This window comes from Chiloscyllium punctatum, chromosome 23, assembly GCF_047496795.1.
Source record: "Chiloscyllium punctatum isolate Juve2018m chromosome 23, sChiPun1.3, whole genome shotgun sequence".
Classification (NCBI taxonomy): domain Eukaryota; kingdom Metazoa; phylum Chordata; class Chondrichthyes; order Orectolobiformes; family Hemiscylliidae; genus Chiloscyllium; species Chiloscyllium punctatum.
In genome coordinates this window covers 81,736,542-81,759,757 of record NC_092761.1, presented here as the reverse complement: position 1 = coordinate 81,759,757, position 23,216 = coordinate 81,736,542, and the positions used below count along the sequence as shown (strand labels likewise).

Here is a 23,216-nt window from a genome sequence, read left to right as displayed (position 1 = left end):
GTGATGTTGATTATGGGATAAATATCAGCCAGGACACCAGAAATAACTCCACTGTTGCTTTAAAACAGAGTATGGGGTCTTTCACGTTGAGATGACAGGGCAGGCAGAAGTTTTGTGTAGAGGAGACAGGAGAGTATGACTAACTGTGCCAAAGCTAACACCTCGGCAAAATGAAGATAATTTCTAATATAGTGCTTGTTGGAGATTTGTGTTGAAAATGTTTCATATTTAGAGTCATTGAGATGTACAGCATGGAAACAGACCCTTTGGTCCAAATCATCCGTGCTCACCAGATATTCTAAACTAATCCAGTCCCGTTTGCCATTACTTGGTCTACATCCCTCTAAGTCGAAAAGTGTGGTGCTGGAAATGTATAGCAGGTCAGGCAGCATCCGAGGAGCAGGAGAATCAATGTTTTCGGCATAAATCCTTATGCTCGAAATGTTGACTCTCCTGCTCCTTGGATGCTGCCTGCCCTGCTGTACTTTTCCAAGGCCACAATTTTTGACTATGACTCTCCAGCATCTGCAGTCCTCACTTCCTCCATGTCCTTCTAAACCCTTCCTATTCATATACCCATCCAGATGCCTTTGAAAAGTTGTGATTGTACCAACCTCTACCACTTCCTCTGGCAGCTCATTCCATATAAGCACCACCCTCTGTGTGAAAAAGTTGCCCCTCAGGTCCCTTTTAATTTTTTCCCCTCTGACCCTAAAACTATGCCCTCTAGTTCTAGACTCTCCCACCCTATTTTCCCTATCAATGTCTCTTATAATTTTATAAACCTCTATAAAGTCACCCCTCAGCCTTCAACACTCCAGGAAGAACAGCCCCAGCCTATTCAGCCTCTGCCTCTAGCTCAAACCCTTCAATCTCTGACAACATCCTTGTAAATCTTTTGTGAACCCTTTCGAGTTTCACAACATTCTTCTGATAGGAGGGAGACCAGAATTGCGCACAATATTCCAAAAGTGGCCTAACCAATGTCCTGTACAGCTGCAACATGACCTACCAACTCCTATACTTGAAGCTTTAACCAATAAAGGAAAGCATATCTTCCTCACTATCGTAATCTACTTGCAACTCCACTTTCAAGGAACTATGAACCTGTACTCCCAGGTCTCTTTTTTCAGCAACACAACCCAGGACCCACCTTGCCTTTCCAAAATGCAGCACCTCACATTTATCCAAATTAAACTCCATCTGTCACTCCTCAGCCCATTGCCTTGATTTGGTTTTACAGTAGCATAAGACAAGAAAATGACCTCATTTATTCTGAATATGACTCAAAATTAGTTAGAAGATGGAAGAAGGTATAGCGGTAGGCACTGTGTCAACATGGACTTTTGCAAAGCCTTTGACAAGGTTCCGCAAGGTATACTGGTTACTAAGGTTAATTCACATGTGACTCAGGGAGAACAAGCTAATTGGATACAAAATTAGCTTGACATTAGGAGACAGAGGATAGTGGTAGAGGGCTATTGTTCAAACTGGAGGCCTGTGACCAACGTGTGTTGCAAGGATCAGTTTTGGTTTCATTCTTGCATGTTATTTTTGTTAACAATTTGGAAGTGAATATGCAAGGCATGGTTAGTAAGTTTGCAGATGACACCAAAATTGGTGGTACCATGGATGGTGAAGAACGTTATCTAAGAGTTCAACGGTATCTTGATCAACTGGGCCAGTGGGCTAAGGAATGCCACATGGAGTTTAATTTAGATAAATGTGAGGTGTGGCATTTTGGTAAGACAAACCAAGGCAGGACTTACACAGTTAGAGGTAGGGCCCTGGGGAGTGCTGTCAAATAGAGAGACTTAGGGATGCAGGTGCATAACTCCTTGAAAGTAGCGTCACAGGTAGACAGGGTGATGAAGAAGGCATTTGGCACCTTGCCTTTATTGGTCAGAGTACTGAATTCAGGAATTGGGACATCATGTTACAGCTGTACAAGAGTTTGGTGAGGCCACGTTTGGAGTACAATTCTGGTTGTCCTACTCTAGGAAGGATACTATTAAATCGGAAAGGGTGCAAAACGTATTCACAAGGGCGTTCCTGAGACTGTTGGGAGGGGGTTGGTGGTTGAGTTATAAGAAGAAGCTGAAGAGGCCTGGAGCACCGGAGGCTGAGGGATGACCTTATAGAGGTTTATAAAATCATGAGGGGCATAGCTAAGGTGAATAGCCAAGGTCATTTCCTCTGGGTAAGGGAGTCCAAAACTAGAAAGCATAGGTTAATGGTGAGAGAGGAAAGATTTAAAAGGGATCTAAGGGGCAACTTTTTCATGTGGAGGATGGTGCGTGTATGGAAGGAGCTGCCAGGGGAAGTGGTGGAGGCTGGTACAATTACAACATTTAAAAGACTTTTGGATAGGAAAGATTTAGAGGGATATAGGCCAAAATCAGGAAAATGGGACTAATTCAGTTTAGGAAAGTGCCTTGGGCTGAAGGATCTGTTTCCATTCTATATGACTCTATGGCACTATTGGAACAACTCTACTTCTTCAGATTTGCTACTTCCAAAGGACAACTAGCTTAATACAGGTTTATGATCTGTTCATGTTGTGGTTCTGTTTGCCAAGCTGGGAATTTGTGTTGCAAACATTTCGTCCCCTGTCTCGGTGACATCCTCAGTGCTTGGGAGCCTCCTGTGAAGCGTTTCTGTGATGTTTCCTCCGGCATTTATAGTGGCTGGTCTCTGCAGTGGTTGTCCACTGCAGTGGACAGCTGGAACTGACAACCGGAAGCGGCAGAGGTAAAAGAAGGGCTTTTGCCCGAAACGTCGATTTCGAAGCTCCTTGGATGCTGCCTGTACTGCTGTGCTCTTCCAGCACCACTAATCCAGAACTGGAAACGGCAGAGACAAGCCACTATAAATGCTGGAGGAAACATCACAGAAGCACTTCACAGGAGGCTCCCAAGCACTGAGGATGTCACCTAGACAGGGGACGAAACGTTTGCAACACAAATTCCCAGCTCGGCGAACAGAAACACAACAACGAGCACCCGAGCTACAAATCATCTCCCAAACTATGATCTATTCATTTTTAAAATATCATTAATCATATCTTAGACAGCACCTTCCAAACCCATGATCAATACCATCTAGAGGACAAGGGCAGCAGATACACGGGAACACCATTAGCTACAACTGCCTACTCACCATCCTGACTTGGAGATATATTACCACTTCTTCAGTGTCACTGGGTCAGAATCCTAGCATCTCCTCCCTAAGGGCATTGTGAGTCCAACTACAACACATGGACAGCAGCGCTTCAAGAAGGCAACTCACCACCACCTTTCTAAGGCAACTACAGATGGGCAATAAATGCTGGCCCAGCCAGCGTCCCATGACTGAATAAAAATAGAATGAGTACTTTGCAAAGTATTTGTAAAGTAGTTCAGACTAAGAGCTGTCTACCTCACTCAGCTAGACAGCTAACCTATGAATGGGTTAATGGGGTTCAATCACATTCTGCGGCCTACCTCTTCAACCTATCCTGCAGCAAACAAACACACAGCACTTTCCTGTGGTTCAGTGAATAATCGCCAAGGACCTGCCTTCAGACAGAGAATCAAGGAAGAAGAAATATAAAATTATACCTTTTCCAATAAAATCAAATTAGTGCAAATAAAGGAATTATTAACAGCTGGTTTATATCTTTAAATTGATGATTACGAATAAAATGAGGTTCTGGGAGACAAAGGGGAGGAGATAAACAGAGACAGTAGGATGAATAGTGGTTGTCGAGATTTAGTACTGAGAGTAAGATTTAAGGATTACTGTGTAACAGCTGTCCTTTGTAAGCAAGCTGCTGTAGCCATCTGGGAAATATAAGAGAGAACTCTGATTGTTGATGGGTTGTGGAGCTAGCAGGCTGGTGGTCTCACTCGGGGTCTTGTGGCAAACAGTATTGACGGCCTTAAGTGCCTTTGCTCTTTTCAGATTGTTGACAGCTTTAAGGGGCTGATAGTTAGAGATAGAGTGCCTGCTGCTGATACCTGCAGCCTTGGAGAGGACCCAATGCACTCTACAATTTATCAGGGACACTGTATTACCCTGCTGAACCCTACTCTTTCTTCATGGTACTCCAAACACAAGTGCATTCTGTCCAATGTCAGCATCCCTTATTTTCATCAAAAATACAAGCTAATCCATCCAGTAATTGGTGATCCAGCAACTTAAGAGTTTTTGCACTGTAGTCACCTTCTGTTGCATTTTGAGTTATGGAACAAAGTTACCAGCAGCAGCCCACATAGTGAATTCCACTCAGTTTACAGGGCAGGTAAAGGAGATTACTTTGGCTAAAGGAAGGCTTGTGGTGTACTAGGAACCTGCCTCTAACCCAGAGGGATCTTGGTTCAGGTCTTACTCCAGGATGTCACAGTCAAAATGCGTTCACAGACTAAACAAGCAGGTTCACTATCAACCTGTGAATCCTTCGAACACACACTAACAACAGGAGCCAAATTGGAGCCTCTACCAACTGTATCCATTAGCTCAGACTACAAAAAGTGCATGTTGTCATAGCAACCCAGATTCCTTAGGGGATCAATTAACTCCAACTGGCATGGAATTGAATTAGATTTGATCCCTGTCCTAGCTGGGGTGGATTCAGGATCTGACATGTTGCCATTGTCATGGTGCAGTTTGAATTGCTATGGGTTGGACATGCCTTCAGACAGAGAAATCAAGAAGAAGAGGTAATACTGATGGGCTGCTTTCATTAGTTTTTGAGACAGTAACAAGTTATTCATAAAGATTAAAGGAGTTTCAAAGAAACATTAGTTCCATGGAGATTGTTAAACCATGGCATTCTCTGGTTGTGATGCAGTCACAGTCAATTTATTTATTTGAAAGGCATTAGTTGCTTTTACGAAGCAGAATGTTACAAACATGTTGGGAGCAAGCAGGAGAATAGATGGAGAACATGGTGGCTCAATGGTTAGCACTGCTGCCTTTCAGCACCAGGGTCCCAGGTTCGATTCCAGCCTCAGGCGACTGTCCGTGTGGAGTTTGCACATTCTCCCTGTGTCTGCGTGGGTTTCCTCTGGGTGCTCCGGTTTCCTCCCACAGTCCAAGGATGTGCAAGCCAGGTGAATTGGCCATGCTAAATCACCCATAGTGCTAAGTGCATTAGTCAGAGGGAAATGGGTCTGGGTGGGTTACTTGTCAGTGTGGACAGGTTGGGCTGAAGGACTTGTTCCCACCCTGTAGGGAATCTAATCTAATCTTTACTTGAAACTGTTCAGAGAAAGTTTACATGACTGATATTAGCAGGTTGTCTCTTGAGGAAAATTTGAACTGGCCTTTTTTTGTCATTCATTCACAGGCCGTGGGCACCACTGGCCAGGCCAGCATTTCTTGCCCATCCCTAGTTGTCCAGAGGGTAGTTAAGAATCACTCACATTGCTGTGGGTCTGGAGTCACATGTAGGCCAGACCAGGTAAAGATGGTACTTTGCTTCCCTGAAGTACATTAGTGAACCAGATGGGGTTTTCCCGACAACAGTTTCATGGTCATTATTAGACACTTAATTCTAAATTCAATTGAATCTTCCACTATCTGCCATGGTGGACCCTGGTCCCCAGAACATTGAATCTCATAGTCTAGTGATAATTTCCATAGTGTCCCCTAAGAGGCTTGCTTTCACTTGAACTTTGATTAGTGAGGGGTTGCTCTAATTGTAGTGTCTAAGGTCCGGAAGGGTCTTGACAAGGTTAACATAGAAAGGATGTTTCCTCTTGTGGGTCAATCCAGGACAAAGGGGAACACTGTTTAAAATTAGGGGTCACCCTTTTATGGCAGAGAAGGGGAGAAAGTTGGTCTAACAGAGGACAGTGCAACTTTGGAACTCCCATCTCAGAAGGTGGGGGAGGTGCGGGCGATTGAATATTTTTAAGGTGGTGGTGGATATATTCCTCACAGGAAGGGAAATCATATGTTATTGCTGGGAATGTGGAATTCAGAACACAATCAGATCAGCCATGATTTAACTGAATGGCGGGGCAGGTTTGAAGGGCTGAATGGCCTACATCTACTGCCGCTTTGTACATTCCTAGGACAGTACAGACTTACTTGTCTCAACAGCCTCTTTCTGAGCAGTGGCCTCGGATGGGATTCCAACTCTCTGGCAACAAACACAAATGACTGTCCTGCACAGACTGTTCGATCTCTCAGTCAGTCAGCAAACCATCAAAAACCACAAGTCAATGCTGCCAGAGGCTGTTTTCCACTCGCAGTGAGTTTCCTAACAGCACTTAATGGGCAACAAGTTGCAGATGGATATAATGTGGGCAAGTGGGTGGTTGCTCACTTGGGAGGAAGAATAGAAAAACAATTTTTTTAAAGTGATGTGAAACTTGTAACTGTTGATATTCAGAACATTAAAACATAAGAATGAGGAACAGGAGTAGGCAATTCAGCCCCTCAAGCTTACTCCACCATTAGATGTGACCTTGGTTGATCTCATCTTGGCCTCAACTTTACTTTCCTGCCCACCCTTCAACCCGATACTCGTTAAAAATCTGTCTGTCTCCTTATATGTACTCAATATCCCAGCACACACCAAACTCTGGGGTACTGAATTCCACATATCCACGACACTTTGAGAGAAGGAGTTCCTCTTCATTTCTGTTTTAAATCTGCTACCCATGACCCTAAAACTGTGACTGCACAGAAGGACCTGAGAGTGCTCACACAAGGAACTCAAAAATTTAGCATGCAGGTACAGCAAGCAATTAGGTAGTCACATTACATGTTCGTTTTTATTGGACTTTAGGAGCGAAGAGGTCTTGTTATATTTGCACAAGGCTCTGATGCAGCAACACCAAGAAAACTGTACAGTTTCGGTCTCTATGTTTAAGGAGGTGGTACAGCAAAACTTCACTATGTTGGTCCCCGAAATGAGCGGTTTGTCCTCCGATGAGAGACTGAGTAAATTGGGATTACAGTCTCTGAAGTTTCGAAATATACAAGACTTTGAAGGGATCTGACATACTGAGAGACTGGGGTGGACAAAGTTAAAAATCACAGAACACCAGGTTCAATAGTCCAATAGGTTTGTTTGGATGCACTAACTTACAGAGTACTGCTGCTTCATCAGGTAACTAGTTGGGCAGGATCATAAGATATAGAATTTATCACAAGGATGGCAGTGTCATGCAACTGAAATGATATATTGAAAAAACCTAGATTGCTGTTAAGTCTTCCATCTTTTAGAATGGGTTGCAAGTTTCGGTTCATTAATACGTAAATCTTTTAAGTCACATTCTTGAGATAACTTAAGGTTTTATAAAAAAAAGTGACATCTCAGCTCAGATAATGTGTTAAAGGCAGTCAATCCATGTAATATTTTATAAATTCCTACTTTGGAAATAGGACCAGTCTGATTTAGGATTGGGATACCGACAGACTCTGACCTCACACCTTTAATGCATTGTCTAAGCTGAGATGACACTTTTTTTAATATAACCTGGTGTTGTTTTTTTTTTAGATTACTTACAGTGTGGAAACAGGCCCTTCGGCCCAACAAGTCCACACCGCCCCGCCGAAGCGCAACCCACCCATACCCCTACATCTACCCCTTACCTAACACTACGGGCAATTTAGCATGGCCAATTCACCTGACCTGCACATCTTTGGACTGTGGGAGGAAACCGGAGCACCCGGAGGAAACCCACGCAGACACGGGGAGAATGTGCAAACTCCACACAGAGTCGCCTGAGGCGGGAATTGAACCCGGGTCTCTGGCGCTGTGAGGCAGCAGTGCTAACCACTGTGCCACCGTGCCGCCCACGGCTGTAAACTTAAATCTAACAAGTACAGACAGGTCTGTTTAACTTCGGTGGTGGGGAAACTTCTGGAAGCAATACTTCAGAATAAAACTAACAATACGTGGACAATTGTGGGTTAAGTAAAGACAGTCAATATTGATTTCGCAATCATGTTTAACTGGCTGGAGTTTCTTTAACAGGGAGTGTTGGTGAGGGTAATGCTGTTGATGTGATGTACGTGGACTACCAAAAGACATGTGAAACAGTGCCACGCAAATGACTTGAGCAAGGTTAGAACTCACAGAGTAAAAGGGGCAGTAACAACGTGGATAAAAATTAACTGAGTGATAACATACAGAGAGCTAGTGAATATTTTTCAGGCTGAAGGAAGGTTTTTACTGAAGTCCCCTGGGGTTGGGATTTAGACCTTTGTTCTTCCTGATACATATCAATGATATAGACCTAGGTGCAGATGGCACATCTTCAAAGATTGCAAATGATACAAAACTTGGACACATTGTAAACTGCAAGGAGGATAGACCTTCAAAAGGACAGTGATGGTGGTAGGGGTAGGAAAGTGTCCAGTGAATGTAGAGAAACGTGAGGTAATAAATTTTGGTACAAAGAACATGGAGAAACAATATAAAATAAAGGATACTATTCTGAAGCAGACAGACACATGCATATGTCATTAAAGGTGACAGAATAGGTGGAAAGAGCAACTAACAGTGATGGAATGGTAGTGTCTCTACCTCTGGGCCAAAAGGTCCAGATTTAAGTCACATCTGCTGCAAGGTGCTATCACATATCTGAACAGGTTGATTAAAAATATCTACAATATCCTAGGCTTTATTAACAGAGACATAGCTCAAAAGAACAAGTAGTAAATGCTGAACCTGTGTAAGAGGTTAGTTAGACCTCAGCTGGATGATTGAGTGGTTTTGGGTACCACATTTTAAGAAGGATGAGAAAGTGCTGGGAAGAGTTCAAAAGAGATTTCCAAATTACTCCCAGGGATGAGAAATTTCAGTTATGAAAGTATTTGAAACTGTTTTCATTGAAGAGGTGATTTGACAGACATTTTGAATATCATGAGGGATTTGGATAGAATAGATGGGGGAAATCGCTCCCACTCGCAAAACAACCAAGAACAAGAGGGCATACTTAAAATAATTTGTAAAAGAAGCATCAGTGATGAGAACTTTGTTTCCACACAGCAAGATGTTAGGGTCTGGAATGCACTGCCTGGCGTGAAGGCAGGTTCAATAAAAGCTTTCTCGAAGGTATTAGGTGACTATTTGAATTGAAACAATGTGCGGGTTTATGGGGGAAAGATAGGAGAATGGAACTAAGTCATAATGCTCTTTTGGAAAGCCCATGCAGACATAAAAGGCTGAATGGCCTCTTGCAACAATTCTGTGTTACTAAATACATTTAAGAGTGAGGTAGATAGACATTTGGTCTCTGAGGGATTCAAAGGTTATGGGGCTTGGTAGGAATAGTGAGGTTGAAGCCCAAGAACAGCCATTGAATAGAGAGCAGGTTCATTGGGTGTACTCCTGTTCCCATTCCTCACATTCTTACTTAATCAGCTTCTCTTTAGACAAGGTCATATGTGACAGATAATGCTGGAACTACTCAGTTCATCAGGCAGCAAGGTAGAGACAGAAACGGAGTTGGTGTGGCAGCACAGTGACCTATCATCACAATCCAAAACCACTGCAGATGAAAGCTCGCCAAACTAAAAAATTAACACCCTTCTCCACAGATCCTGCCCTGACCTGCTGAACATTTGCATCATCGTCTTGTTTTATTTCCGCCTTCCAGCATCTTTCTTACACAGTAGTTTGCCCTTCACAGTCTCTCATCCAGAATCTTCAACGTCTTGTCTTCCACATCTCCTTGGATGCAAGACATTGACTAACCCAGAGGCAGAATGGGAAGGGATCGTCACAGTAAAGGAGCCTTTTGACGGGGGAGGGAATGAGGTATTCAGGGGGAGGTGGGGTGGGAATAGGTGCACCTCAATGGTGCCCATCAGCCAGCTGTGCAAATGCAAGCCACTCAGTAAATCTCAGGGGATTGACGGCTGCATTTTGGGGATAGGGCCGTGATGAGTTAAAAGTAAATCCCTCTGACTTCCGTATGTTTTGCAGTGATTTCCTGGCAACAACATTCGCAAGTTAGATGCTGGGTGTGAATGGAACTGAACCCAGTTGTAATGCTTTCCGTAGCTAAATAGCCAGCCAATACCATAACGCATGCCCAGGTCGAATAGTCAGCTAGTCATGTAATGCACTCTGTGGTCAATTAGCCATTGGGCTCTCTTCATCCGTGCCCACACAAGAGTAACTGCTCAAGTTAGAGCTTGTGAAACAGTAGGACTAATTTCTTTCAGGCGAGGGAGGAAGCAAAAGAGTAGGGTTTTGACGTGTACAGTCTTATTGGCAGTGAAGCAACTAATCACACTCAAGCAGAAACACGCAGAAAGCACATGGTAATTGAGAACAGGCCCAATTACAGCTGTGAAACAAAAACATTTAGACCAGGAGGCACAGAGAATGAAAGCCCATTCCCCAAGCGGAAATGAAGGCCAGCTGCAGCTACATTGTATTTGAAACCAGCTAATTACAGTAACATGAGAATTAATAGCCAACAGTTCGCTGACAATGGACAGAATGTTCTGTCCAAAACAATCACCATTCTCCACTGACTGACTACACAGCATGAACTAATCACACCGCATGCATGCAACTTCTACAGGCCTAACTTCAAATAAATCAAAGCTGTGTTCCTGCTGGAGTTTGCTCTGATGTATTGCACTTGCATTTCTCAGGCTCATCAACAAAGAAAACCACCAAGGACGTGACCAAGCAAGTGCTTCTTGCAAAGCTCCTACCCGACATACAATCGACTGCCTCATGCATTATTTCTGATCAGTAATTTTTTTTCCTCTTGCTGCTGATCTTGTCCAAGTAATGGGGAACCAGCCCTAAACAAATGTTGCATTCGGCAGGTAAGGGAACAGAAACCTCCTCATCTCTCAATTTTGTCATTCGTTAACAACTAGCTTTTGGCTGGAGGCTGTATGGTCAGGAAGTTCAGACCCATGTACTATCACTTAGCAACACAACCTGTTGGCACCACCATCGCCCATTGGTAGCAGCACCAGTCCACAGGTTCCAACATAACATAAAACTCTTTGAGTGTTTCTTGTGATTAGGATCACATAAAAAGTGGAATGGGGGCAGAGAAGATGGAAGGGGTCACAAACAAAAGAAATCTCCTGCCTCCGAAATTCCCTTCCTGCTTTTCCTCAGAGACCAGCAAAGTATATCTGTTGAAGTAACCGGATAGCGTCTCTTGAGGTTTCCATATCATGTATAGGAATGCGATCAGGCTTTTCATCCAGTGCCTCGACTCCTCAACTGTGCAGCTCAGGAAGGCCATTTAATTTAGCTTTCCATCTGGACAATGAAAACAGTCAAACGCAGCGTGAAATTGTGCAGTTGTTCTGCAAACTTCACAAGGAATGTCCTCAAGGAATCATATACTCCAAACTCCTTCAAAAAGGGGCACAGAAAATTAAGAGGGTAAAAACAATGACTGCAGATGCTGGAAACCTGATTCTGGATTCGTGGTGCTGGAAAAGCACAGCAGTTCAGGCAGCATCCAAGAAGCAGTAAAATCAATTGGATATTGCCATGAAAAATAAATAGGACAGACCGAAAAGACTAACACAGAGGATCACAGGACAGAGATTATGGTGGTAGCAATAACAACTTGCATTTATATAGCATCTGTGGTGCATACGGTACAAAGATCTGCTTCACAGAAGCATTATCAGACAAAAATTAGCAGCATACCACAGAAAGAGACACAAAAACAGGTGGCCTAAAGCTTGGTCAAAACTGGTCAATTTTCAGAAGTGTCTGAAAGGAGTATGAGAGGTAGAGAGGTTTAGCAAACTTAGATCCGAGCCCAGTTGAAGGATTGGTATTGGAGGGAATAAAACATTGAGCTGAAAAAAGAGGTGAGAGAGGAAGCGCAGGTTTCCAGTTTGCATTAGTGGGATGTGATGGTGTGGTGGCTTTTTCACTGCATTAGTAATCCAGAAATTCAGGTCACTGTTCTTAGGTAATGGGTCCAAATCCCACCATGGCAGATGTTGAAATGTTAATTCAATAAACTCTGCAATTAGAAAGGAGAACTAATGGCGACCACATAAACATTGTTGTAAAAGTCCATCTGGTTCATTAATGCTTTTTAGGGAATGAGATCTGGCATTGTAACCTGGTCTAGCCTATATTTGACTCCAGATCACAGCAATATGGTTGACTCTTAAATGCCCCTTGAAATGGCTGAGCAAGTCACTCAATTGAATTAAGCCACTATGAAAGCTAACCAACAGAAATCAGACAGACAACCTGGCACTGACCAAGGCATCAAAAGTGACAGCAGAAAACATAGTACTCCCAACTAGAAGGCCAATGGTAGTAGTCACATGGGTACACCACTACCTGCAAGTTGCATACCACAAGCCTGCTTGGAATGATATCCCTGTTCCTTTATTGTCACTGAATCAGATTCCTGGAAGTCCCTTCCTAACTCCCTCCCTAACCCTACACATGACCAACATCAGTTTAAGAAGGCAGCTCACCATCATCACCTTCTCAAGGGCAATTAAGGATGGGCAATAAATGCTGGCCCACCCAGCGATGATCACAGCCTATGAACGAATAAAATAAAAATTGCCTTATGTTAAAAAAAGGAATGCATATATATTCTCTGCTCTCGAAACATGGATTTCTGAAGCAAATTACAATTGCAGACTTGTGAACCTTAAAAATATTGATGGAAATATTCAAAGCCAAGCAACTTTAATTCCACTGAATGACTGGCTACTCCCATACAGCATTGGTTCTGTCACCTGACAAGATAAACATTTGCCCGAAACGTTGGTTTTCCTGCTCCTCCGCTGCTGCTTGACCTGCTGTGCTTTTCCAGCACCACTCTAATCTGGTTTCCAGCATCTGCAGTCCTTATTTTTACCAAGATAAATAGCTTTTCAAACCAATCAACAGCTGTACAGAAAACGCTGTCCAATGGAAAGCTGAACAGCAGCTGCCTGATTGCCACAAGATCAATGTCAGAACCTGATCTGCTAAAATGAAAAAAACAATTCAGAAAGCCCTTACATGAACCAATGTTTGGTTTACCAGTTCTGTAAGACAGGCCTCGCCTTTTGACTTGGGGGTTTAAAGAGTGAATTTCAGAGCTTTGAAGCAAACTTTTTTTCTTGCCGTGACTAGAGGTGGATTGTGTGTTATACAAACATAAGCTGGACGTGTGTGGGGCACAAGCATGTGCACGCATGCCAATGAGGTTAGAATTACCTCATGGGAGAAAGGTAAGTCGCCAGACATTCTCTGCAATCCAAACATTCTGTCAGCCACTTCAGTGAAGTTAATTGAATTAAATCAATGTTAACAAAAGAACATCAAAGAACATACTCACTCCATACTAATGAAAACCTGCGAATCTCCTACCCCTGGGTCAAAATTACCTCAAAAGTTCAAACGTACACTTTTTGCCAACAGAGATTTCTTGTCCCCCCTCTAACCTTGAGAATATGTAGAACTTTATGACAGAAGCAACTTCAACTGGAGCACCGTGAGCAGTTCTCCACAACGCAGTCTGGGAAAGATGTGAAAACCTTACTGAGGATACATAGGAATTTTGCCAGGATGTAACCAGGGATGAGGACTTTCAGTTGTGGGGATGGGTGGGAAAATTTGGGATTGTTCTCTCAGGAATACGTAAGACCACTAGAAATGGGAGCAGGCCCTGTTCCGCCATTTAATGAGATCATAGCTGATCTTTTCATGGACTCAGATTCACTTTTCCACCCACTCACCATAGCCTTTTAATTCTTTTACTGTTCAAAAATCTATCTTTGCCTTAAAAACGAGGTAGTCTCAACTGCTTCAACGGGTAGACAATTCCACCGATTCACCTTCGGGTGAAGATGTCCCTCATTAACTCAATCCTAGTCCCGAATAGGAAGCATTCAGAGGTGAAACTGTGAAAATACTGAGCAAATTTGACAGAGACCGGGATAATAAGGTAATCCCTGTGGGGAATTAGCCTAAGGACATTGGGAAAAAAACTTGAGTAGAAAGGATAAGCAGTTTCTTCAGGGAGAGAGCTGTCAGAATTTGGAACATTTGAAGCTTTGGAAGAAACAGATTCTATTAAAATTTGAAAAGGCTGTTGGGTTAGGAAATCAAAGGCGAAAAAACAGAGTTACAAACAAAAAGCAGAGTCAGGGCCTGAACACAGCTGCATTTTTACAAAGCCAACACAGTCACAACAAGCTGAATGTGGAAACTCCAATGATTCTACAATCATACTACCACGTGATATTATTTTGATCTAGGTTAATAGTCATTCAGCAGTATTCAGAAATAATCTTGGTAGCAAAACTGGCTGCATATATTTTTAATCCTTGAACCTCAAAGGTCAATGATATCTGGATACTAGTGGCAACTTATACTTAAGAAAATATTAGTTTGTGAATCATTTGGCAGATGTCTAGAAAATGTGTGTCAAGACTGCATTGAGCAATGAAACATGGAAGGGCGAATTTGCTTCCAGAAATAATGATAGGGAAGGGATTTCAGCAATTTGCACTGGTGCCCACATTCATAAGGGCATTAGTGAACGAGTTGGGTTTTTCCAACATTCAAAAAGGGTTTCATGGTCTTGGATCTGGGTTCAAATCCCGTTATGACAGATACTGGATTGAACTGAATTGAATAATGGAATTCAATAAATATCTGGAATTAGGAATCTAATGATGAATACGATAACATTTTTGATTGTCGGAAACACCCATCTGTTTCACTAATGCCCTTTAGGGAAGGGGAACTGACATTCTTACCTGGTCTGGACTACATGTGACTACAGACCCAAAGCATGGTGGTTGACTCTTAACTGCCCTCTGGACAATTAGGGATGGGCAATAAATGATAGCCTGTTCAGCAACGCTCTCACCCCGTGGATGTGTGTTAAAATTATTCTACGGTCAGCTCCTTGGAGCTGTAGGATTTCCCTCTGCCACTTCTGGAAAATCTCCTGCAAATGCCCACTTACGTGTCCATGACGCGTTTGGCTCCAATGAGTGAAGGCATCCCACTGGGACAATACAGGGTCAGTTCCAGGGAGCCCCGAGCTGGGTGTGCAATGGTCACTGTCACTGCCACATGTTCCAGGGTCTTCATACCAGACAAGTACAACTCATCAGCGGTTACTGTGGAAAGCAGAACAATAACTCTTGTGAACAGAAGCTTGATAACGCGAGCCAAGAGTAAACCCAGTTGATGTTGATTTGCGAAAGAAGCAACAAGATTTGTTCGAGACTGGTCACGAAATAGTAAGCTGCATTCAAAGAGGCCACAGAAGTTCTCAAACCTTGGCACTGTGTGTACTGTTAAGTTCTAGTGTGGGACCTTATTCACACAGGCCGGAGTGTAAAGGAGGTAAGTTACATTGCTCCATTTCTGCTCCTCCCAACTTTTGAAAAGGAGCTTGCAATTTTGGTGCTTGACTGTTTAAAGTGTTGGTATGATTCACAGGGTTTGTACCTTTGACTTTGTGGCAGCCGATAAAGACAACGGAGAGGTGGGGTGGAAGGGAGTTTCAAACCGCAAACCAGCCTCTGGCAAGTTGCTGGGTTAGAATATGTGTGTGTGTATTTGTGTGTGTTGGTGTTTGTGCATATCTGTGTGTGTTGGTTGGTGTGTGTATCTGTGTGTGTTGGTGTGTGTGTATATCTGTGTGTGTTGATGTGCATATGTGTATGTGTATGTTGGTGTGTGTATATATCTGTGTGTGTTGGTGTGCTTGTTTGTATGTCTCTGTGTGTGCTGGGGGGTCTGTGTGCATTGAGGTGTGCATGTTTGCATGTTGTGGGGTGTGCGTGTTGTAGTGTGCGTGCATGTTGTAGTATGTGTGCATATTGTAGTTTGTGTGTGTATTGTACTGTGTGTTGTGTGTGTTGGTGTGTGTTTGTATTGGTATGTGTGTGTTTTATAGTGTGTGTGTGTGCATGCATGTGGGTGTGTGTGTTTTAGGTGTGTGTGTGCATTGTGTTAGGCTCTGTGTCTGTGTGTGTGTCTGTAGAGGATATATTTGCCTCCTGTTGATGAGGTGACACCACACACCTCCCCTCCACCCAAATGTAAAGGCAACTGCTTCTCCTCACCCTTGGGCGAGGCCTAGTGAATTCAGAAACAAAATTCGAGTGAGACGTTTAAACAGGCTGACATTCATTATTAACCACTTTACAGTTCGGGTCAAATTCAACTCCAAAGGTTTGCGTAAGACTCATTTCAAATGTGTAAAAAAAATGCATTTCAAATGTCAAAAGTCTGCCACAAAAATGCTCAGTTTGTTCAGCAAAAGTTGGCAGTGGCCTGACTTTTCATACACAGGACAAAGCAACATATTTTAATCAAATCAGTCAGCTCTCCATAAAGACGTGATGGGGACCAGGAGACATTGGAGACCAATTTATGCCAGACTTGTTTGCCCTGGAGGTGATTGAATTCCTTCCTTTGTTAAACCACATGCCACACGTCCACCTTCCTCCACTTTCACACACTCGCCATTGGACAATGTAGGACCAACCTGCTTTTTATTCCTTGGCTCATTAATGCACAAATGGAAATGCCAGCCTACATGCTTCATGCTGATGTTTTTTACAAGGGAGCTCTGTTCTGCCAAATCTACTGCTTTACAAAATTGCTAGCTGATAAACTCCACTCTTTCTCTATGCTTTGGGACAGTGAAGAGGGCAACAATTATGTTGAGGGAGACACATTCCTCACCTTTTGATTCCTATACAGTGGCTGCCTGTCCAGAGGGTGAACCTGATTGACATCAAATAGTCCATTACACTCACAATATCCAACATACCAGTTGCAGCAGGACAAAGGAAAATTAGCTCAGAGGAATAGTGAAGACCATTCAGCCCCTCAAACCCAGCATTCAGTGATGATGACAATGGCTGGTCTCCATCTCAACTCCCAGTTGTTGCTTCAACTCCCTTTCCCAAACGTGTGGGAGACCTCTACTATTCTCCACTCAATGGAGAAAATAGGCCTCCCTTTCCCAAACATGTGGGGGACAGAAAAGAAGGGTTACACCCAAAATATTGACTTCTCCACCTCCTGATGCTGCCTGGCTTGCTGTGTCCTTCCAACCTCCCACTTAATTACCCTTGACTAGGAGGAATCTCTCAAGCTCAAATTTCACATTGTTTAATTGAAAACCAGCACCAAATGTCTTTTCATTTGGGAATAGGGAGCTCCACTTTGTACAAATAAGTGTTTCTTTCTCTGATGGCCCGCTTCTGATTTTAAGGTTGCCATCCCTTGTTTACAAATCTAAAGGGGAAGGAATGTTCCCTGTCGAAAATGTTCTTGCTCCTGATCCTATCCAGGAATTCGTCTGTGAGTGGAAAGTGTAGATTAAAAAGAAACTCACTTGCAGTGAAAGCATTTGACTGAGACGTTAAACCAAGCCCCGTCTCCCCTCTCAAGTAAAAATCTCACTGAACAATTTGAAGCAGCAGAGGGAATGTTTCTTGACCAACACAGATGCCCAACCCAGCCCCCAGCACCAGATTCACAGCTTGTGTGTCTCATTGTTTGCTGTTCACAAACCAACCGGAATAACAACAGCGTCTCTGCATGGTGAATAAAACTTATTGACAATCGGAGTTGTCCTGAGAACATGAAGGGTGCGATGTAAATGCTGGCTCGTTTGGGTCAAGTCGTTCCTTGCTATCCATAATTCTGACTCTCGCCATTGGCCACAATCGCAAGGTTGCTGAGGGCTCTCTGAATCCATCAAAACTGTTTCTCAGTGTCCTAGGGAAGTAGGAGCAAAGGAAATAAGTTTGGGAAGTATCCCAAAACACTGAAGTAAAGAAGCGGTGTCTGAAGAAATTGAAGGCCAAAACAAACAGTCACTGCTAAAGCTCAGGAAAAAAAAACAAGACTTCTCCCCCCACAATCCATCCACCATCTTATTTGTGTTCTCTTATTATGTAGACAGGGAGAGCACAAATAAGTTTCTTTTTCTAAAAAAAAGCCCTAAGCCTCTTTTTAACTCCTGATAAAACAATGAGCTGGCAATCTTCTGTTGAGCATATTGAAAAATAATCTGATAATGCAGATTTTGAATGTTGTCCAACAGCCAGTGACAGATAGTTCTTCTGTCCACATTCACTGATATTTCTGCTTGCAGCAGTAACATTGCCTTAAATGGTCACAAAGCAAAGAGTAACCTGGCTACGGCCCAGCACCAGCTTTGGAGTAGCTTCTTGTCTAATTTAATATTTGCATCACATTTCCTCCTCGATAAATTTTCACTGGAACGTCATTTTTGACCACTGTTGAGCCAAAAGTGATAAATAATGTCTAGATATTAAAACTGTTGGACATGCATGACATCATTGACCTGGCATGGTTCCTTCTGTTTTAAACAAAAATGCACATCCCTCATGGCAGATCAGCCCTCCTCACCATTAACCATGAATGACCGCGGCGGTGTCTGTACAGGAGCTTTTGGGCGCAGAGGGTACTGTCAGTACTTCTGAACTAGAAGCTCTGAGTTCAATTCCCAATCCAGGACTTATAGGGCAAGGAAGATGTATTCGTAATACGGCCAAAACAGGATGGCTTCCAACTTGTCAATCTTTTTAACACCCACCAATGGGAAATGTAAAGAGTTGAAGAGATTCCAGGTCAGCCATGTGATGGGAACAACATTGAAGTCTCAATCATTATCAAGAGCAGGTAAAAGTGTAAGATAGATAAAGGCTGGTCCAGTGATTTCTATTAAGAGTGACTGTGTGTGTGTGTGTGCGTGAGAGAGAGAGAGAGAGCATGTGAGAGACTGCGTGTGTGTGTGTATGTATGAGACAGAGAGAGACTGTGTGTGTGTGTGTGTGTTGGGGGTGAGTGGGTAATGGAGGAATGTCTGGTCTTTCAGAATATAGGCATTCTGATGGATGCCTATACTGAGGACTTTGATGCCACCCTACAGCTGAGATTATTTAGAGTAGGTCTCTTTGCACTGCCTGTTTCAGAGGCTGCGGCATTGTGGGTCTAAACTATAAACCTCCAAACAACTGCTCAACTGTCAAAAGGCACTGTCACCAGAATCACCCAACTCAACAAACACAATGTTTTATAATTGATCCATCAAGGAGAGGCCAAAGACTGAGTTGTATATCCTTTTTCAACTTCGAACCTTTGGACTCACATTTCTAATCTATGTGCATGTGTGTCGCATTTTATTATCTTTTCTCATGGTTTTAGTAGTTAACAAAATAAATTTTCTTTAACAGAAGAAATTCTGGCTCCTGTGAAAACATAAATGCATTTGAGCAAAGGAAAGGCATTCATGAGGGAAGAATCTTTTGTTAAATTAGCCTTGTTGTGATCAACTGAGAAAAAGAGGAGCTGGTTTACCCTTCCTCACCCAGGATCAGAATGAATTGAGGACTGTTACTGGGACTGGTTGCAGCAACAGGAGTGTATCCCACTGACCTGGTAGTTTGAGTGACCACACATAGATGTAATCACGTGGCTCATCAGATACTACAGGTATCTTCATCTCCCAGAAGAAACTTGGAACAACTAGAAAAGTTTATTCAGGGCCTAGAACCATGGCCCAAAACACAGCCAATCAGAAAGGCAAAAGGGTCTCCAACTGTGAGGACAAATGTGCTTTTTATTCATTAATTTGTAGCATGTGAGGCAACAATGACTGGGCCAGCATTCTATTGCTTGTCACTGGTTGCCCTCGTGAGAAGGTGGTAGTGAGCTGTGTTCTTGAACCGTGTGTGTGTGTGTGTGTGTGTGTGTGTGTCTGTGTGTGTATGTCTGTGTATATTTCCTGCCACCCACAATGCCACCATAGAGGGAATTCCAGGACTCTGACCCAGTGACACAGTGGAAGCACGACATATTTCCAAGTCTGAGTGGTTCGGAGGGGAGCTTGCAGCTGGTGGTGTTCCCTTGTATCTGCTGCCCTTGTCTTTCTATGTGGCAATGGACATGGATTTAGAAGATGCCCACTGAGAATTTTGGGGGAACTTCTGCAATGCATCTTGGAGATAGTACACACTGCTCCTGCTGCTGCTGCTGAGCATTGGTGGTGGAGGGAGTGGACGTTTGTGGATGTGGTGTGAATGATGTGCAATGTGGGTGGACAGGAACTGAAGTGAATCAGCCATATCCACCCATTCCCAGATTTATGGATGATCCACAGTCAGTAGACCCTAGATTTTCTTGGAATAAAGCGGACTAAATTGAAGTTAAAGGCTGGAAGTTTGAGAAGACGGCAGTGACATACTTAGCTACCTCGAACCAGATCTTGTGCCAGTCAGGCAGACACTGAGTAGCAGTTGGGAAACCCATTCTTTTGGGGGATGAGATCTCCAGGCCTGAGCTGCCAGTCAATTGGGAGGGTTAGCAGCTCTTTGGCCCCATTGGTGCTGGGAGTGGTGGCTTCTGCTGGGACTGCAGCTGATGAGGAGAAGCAGAAGAGAACGTGATCTTGAGAACAAGGTCAATAGGGTTAGGGCAGTGGAGGGAATAGTGGCGGGATGGGGGCTGCTACAGGTTACCCCATTGCTATCAGGAGGGTATCTGTAAGTGAAAACTGCCTGATCAGAAGGTCAGCCCCCAAAAGCGAAGGAACAATTGGAGACAGTGGGGTCACCACGCAACCTGGCCATACCATGGGGGTTCCGCGCTGCTGGTAAAGTACCAGCGACAGGGGATATGCCCCTTGATTGGTCACTTCAATCAGACAGACTTTCATCTGGGCAGAGAGATGCCTACCCTCTTCCCAACCACCATCAGAACGTCAAGATGGCAAAATCCCTCCTTCATTGTCTCAACTGTTATCCTGTCATTGTTGAAAAGGGCGATGCTGGAATAGTACAGCAGGTCAGGCAGCATCCGACAAGCAGGAGAATCGACGTTTCAGGCTTAAGCCCTTCGTCAGGAATGTCATCGCAGGTTCTGTCAAACTCCAGTCACATTGTGCCTTCCACTTCCTCAATTACATTGACATGTAATCAGTGTTGTAATGAAAGAAACACAATAACCAATTTGTGCAGAGCAAACTCCCATTGGAGAATAATCAGATACGCTTTTGTGCTGCCGAACATGGGGCAGATATCAGCCAGGACTCATGGCAGAACTCCTGTCAAGATTATTCCCTGAAATATTCCGAAAGGGAAAACCTGTATTAATTGTAACATTTCATTTGAAAGGTGGCATCTCAAACAGTACAGCACTCTCTCAGTGTAAACTACTGGCTTTATGTAGAATACAAACAAATCCAGGCTAACATGCCAGTGCAGTACTCTCTCAGTGCTGCACTAGCATGCCAGCTTGGATTTATTTGTATTCTAGATCAGGATAGTAGATTACATCTACTTGGACACCACAGTGCTAATGTGGAAAATAATTAATGTACTTGTGAATTGGCACAGATCAACAGGAATTATGCAGTACAGAGGAACCTTGATTGGCCGAAGGACATGGGCGGGAAGTATTTCGTTTGGTTAATCGAATTCTGGATAATCGAATGCCAGATAACATAGTTTAGCCAAGCACTGAGGCCTTGGGATCTTGCTGGATAATCTGATATTTGGATAATCGATAATTGAGGTTCCTTTGCATACACACAGCACTGCAGCAGGAATCACATTGTTCTGAGGGTTAAACATCCTTGCCAGTCACATCAAGAAATTACACATCATCACAGTCCCTACAGAACTCGCATACCTACTGGACTCAGTTGTCAGGCCCTATTCTTATCACCAGGCCAGTCGGTGCTCCTGGTTGGTAGATTCACAAGCAATGACTGGATCCTTTGTTTGAAACAGAAGGATCTGGCTTAGAAGCCACTGATCTTCTGATGCCAAATACCACTCGACTCATGGCAACAAACATTTCTCCGCTGAGTTACTATTTGGCAAGACACAACTTTAATGCATTGCAACCCAAATGTTGTCAGTTCTCATTGCCGTTCCGAAACCAAGTCCTTTTGCAAGTAATTTAACATATGTTGCAACATTAAATACAAACTGGAAAGTTAGAAGGCAGAATAAAAGGTGCAAGACCACAAAACATACACTAGTCTTTTTAGTTCATGAGTTTTTCTCTCCTGATGTTCAATTTTATTTTTAAGATGAAATGCTAAGCCAAGTTTTATCTACCAGTTCAGGTGAATGTAATAAAATCCTACAATATTATTTGAGAAGTGTTACGATCCCTGTAGAGAGTGATCACTTCTAAAACAGTAAACAGGTGTCCCAGTGAATACAAAGGAAGAACAGAATAAAAGATCACATTGTAAGACTTTTACTGTAACATAAAACTAAATGTAACATAGACTAAAGGTTACTTAATAGATAACAGGGAACTAGCTCATGAAACTGCAGAGAACATTTTTCCCAATAGTTACTTTTTGCGACAGATATTCTCCCACTCACCTACTCCCAACATTAAATTTACACATTATATTGCACTGTCAGCAGAGATGTATACTTGTGTTTAAAGTTACAAGCTCCTCCTAGCTCCTCCGCATGTCCCCCCCAGGGTGAAGTTGAGTGGCCTTTTAAACTAAGTACCATTCACTGAATCTTCTGAACATACTGAAAAGTGGCTCCAGTAGCCAGGCACCCTCTGGTAACTCTTTGGCCCTTTGAGTCTCCACAAGCCTCATGCTTTCAAACAGGGGAGTCTTCCTCATCAGCACTCTGATTCCTGGTTAACCCCGAAAAGTCTTTATTTGTGTGCTAATCATAGCAACGCATGTTTATGATTTATTTTCTCTGAATCTAGGTTGAACCTTGAGATTCTGGTCACAGCAAAAGTAGTTGCCCTCTCCTTTGCATCAAGGTGTGAAAACGTGCACCTTACTTTCAGTAACGTTTTGCCCTAGACGCCTATCCCCATGGCAACCAGGTCACCTTGTGCTGGTCTGTGGGTGTTTTTTGTAGGAAGTCACTAATGCCACCTCTCCAAACTGCTCATTCTTCCCTTGAATTAAAGGAGACTTTCTAAAAACATAACCATCTGGTCAAGTTCTAGGGTCAAAACAAGTGTGGAGACCTCCTCCAGTGTCAAATCCTATCCTTCAATCAGCCTCATCGAAACAAGTTGACTGCTGAGTTATCCTCCTGCTGTTTGAGGGTGCCGGGTGTATGAATTGATTGCTGCAATGGTGTACAAATAGCAGTGGCTACCTTTTACTGTTGTTACATCCTTTTCAGGTGGAATATGAAGAGTGTTTTTTCCATGTCGTTGAAGAGTGTGTGGAACCTGGGAACTTGGATTATAGAAGACAGGA

General features: G+C 43.3%; 1 protein-coding gene across 2 annotated transcripts in view; it reads right to left on the bottom strand.

The window, feature by feature from the left end:
* Positions 1-23,216, bottom strand: part of pcsk7 (proprotein convertase subtilisin/kexin type 7) — a 218,343-nt gene that overhangs the window by 18,953 nt on the left and 176,174 nt on the right. For both annotated transcript variants that reach the window (XM_072593277.1, XM_072593278.1), the window contains exon 12: positions 14,928-15,084. In XM_072593277.1, the coding sequence (XP_072449378.1) occupies positions 14,928-15,084 (157 nt within the window). The remainder of the gene's footprint in view (positions 1-14,927; positions 15,085-23,216) is intronic.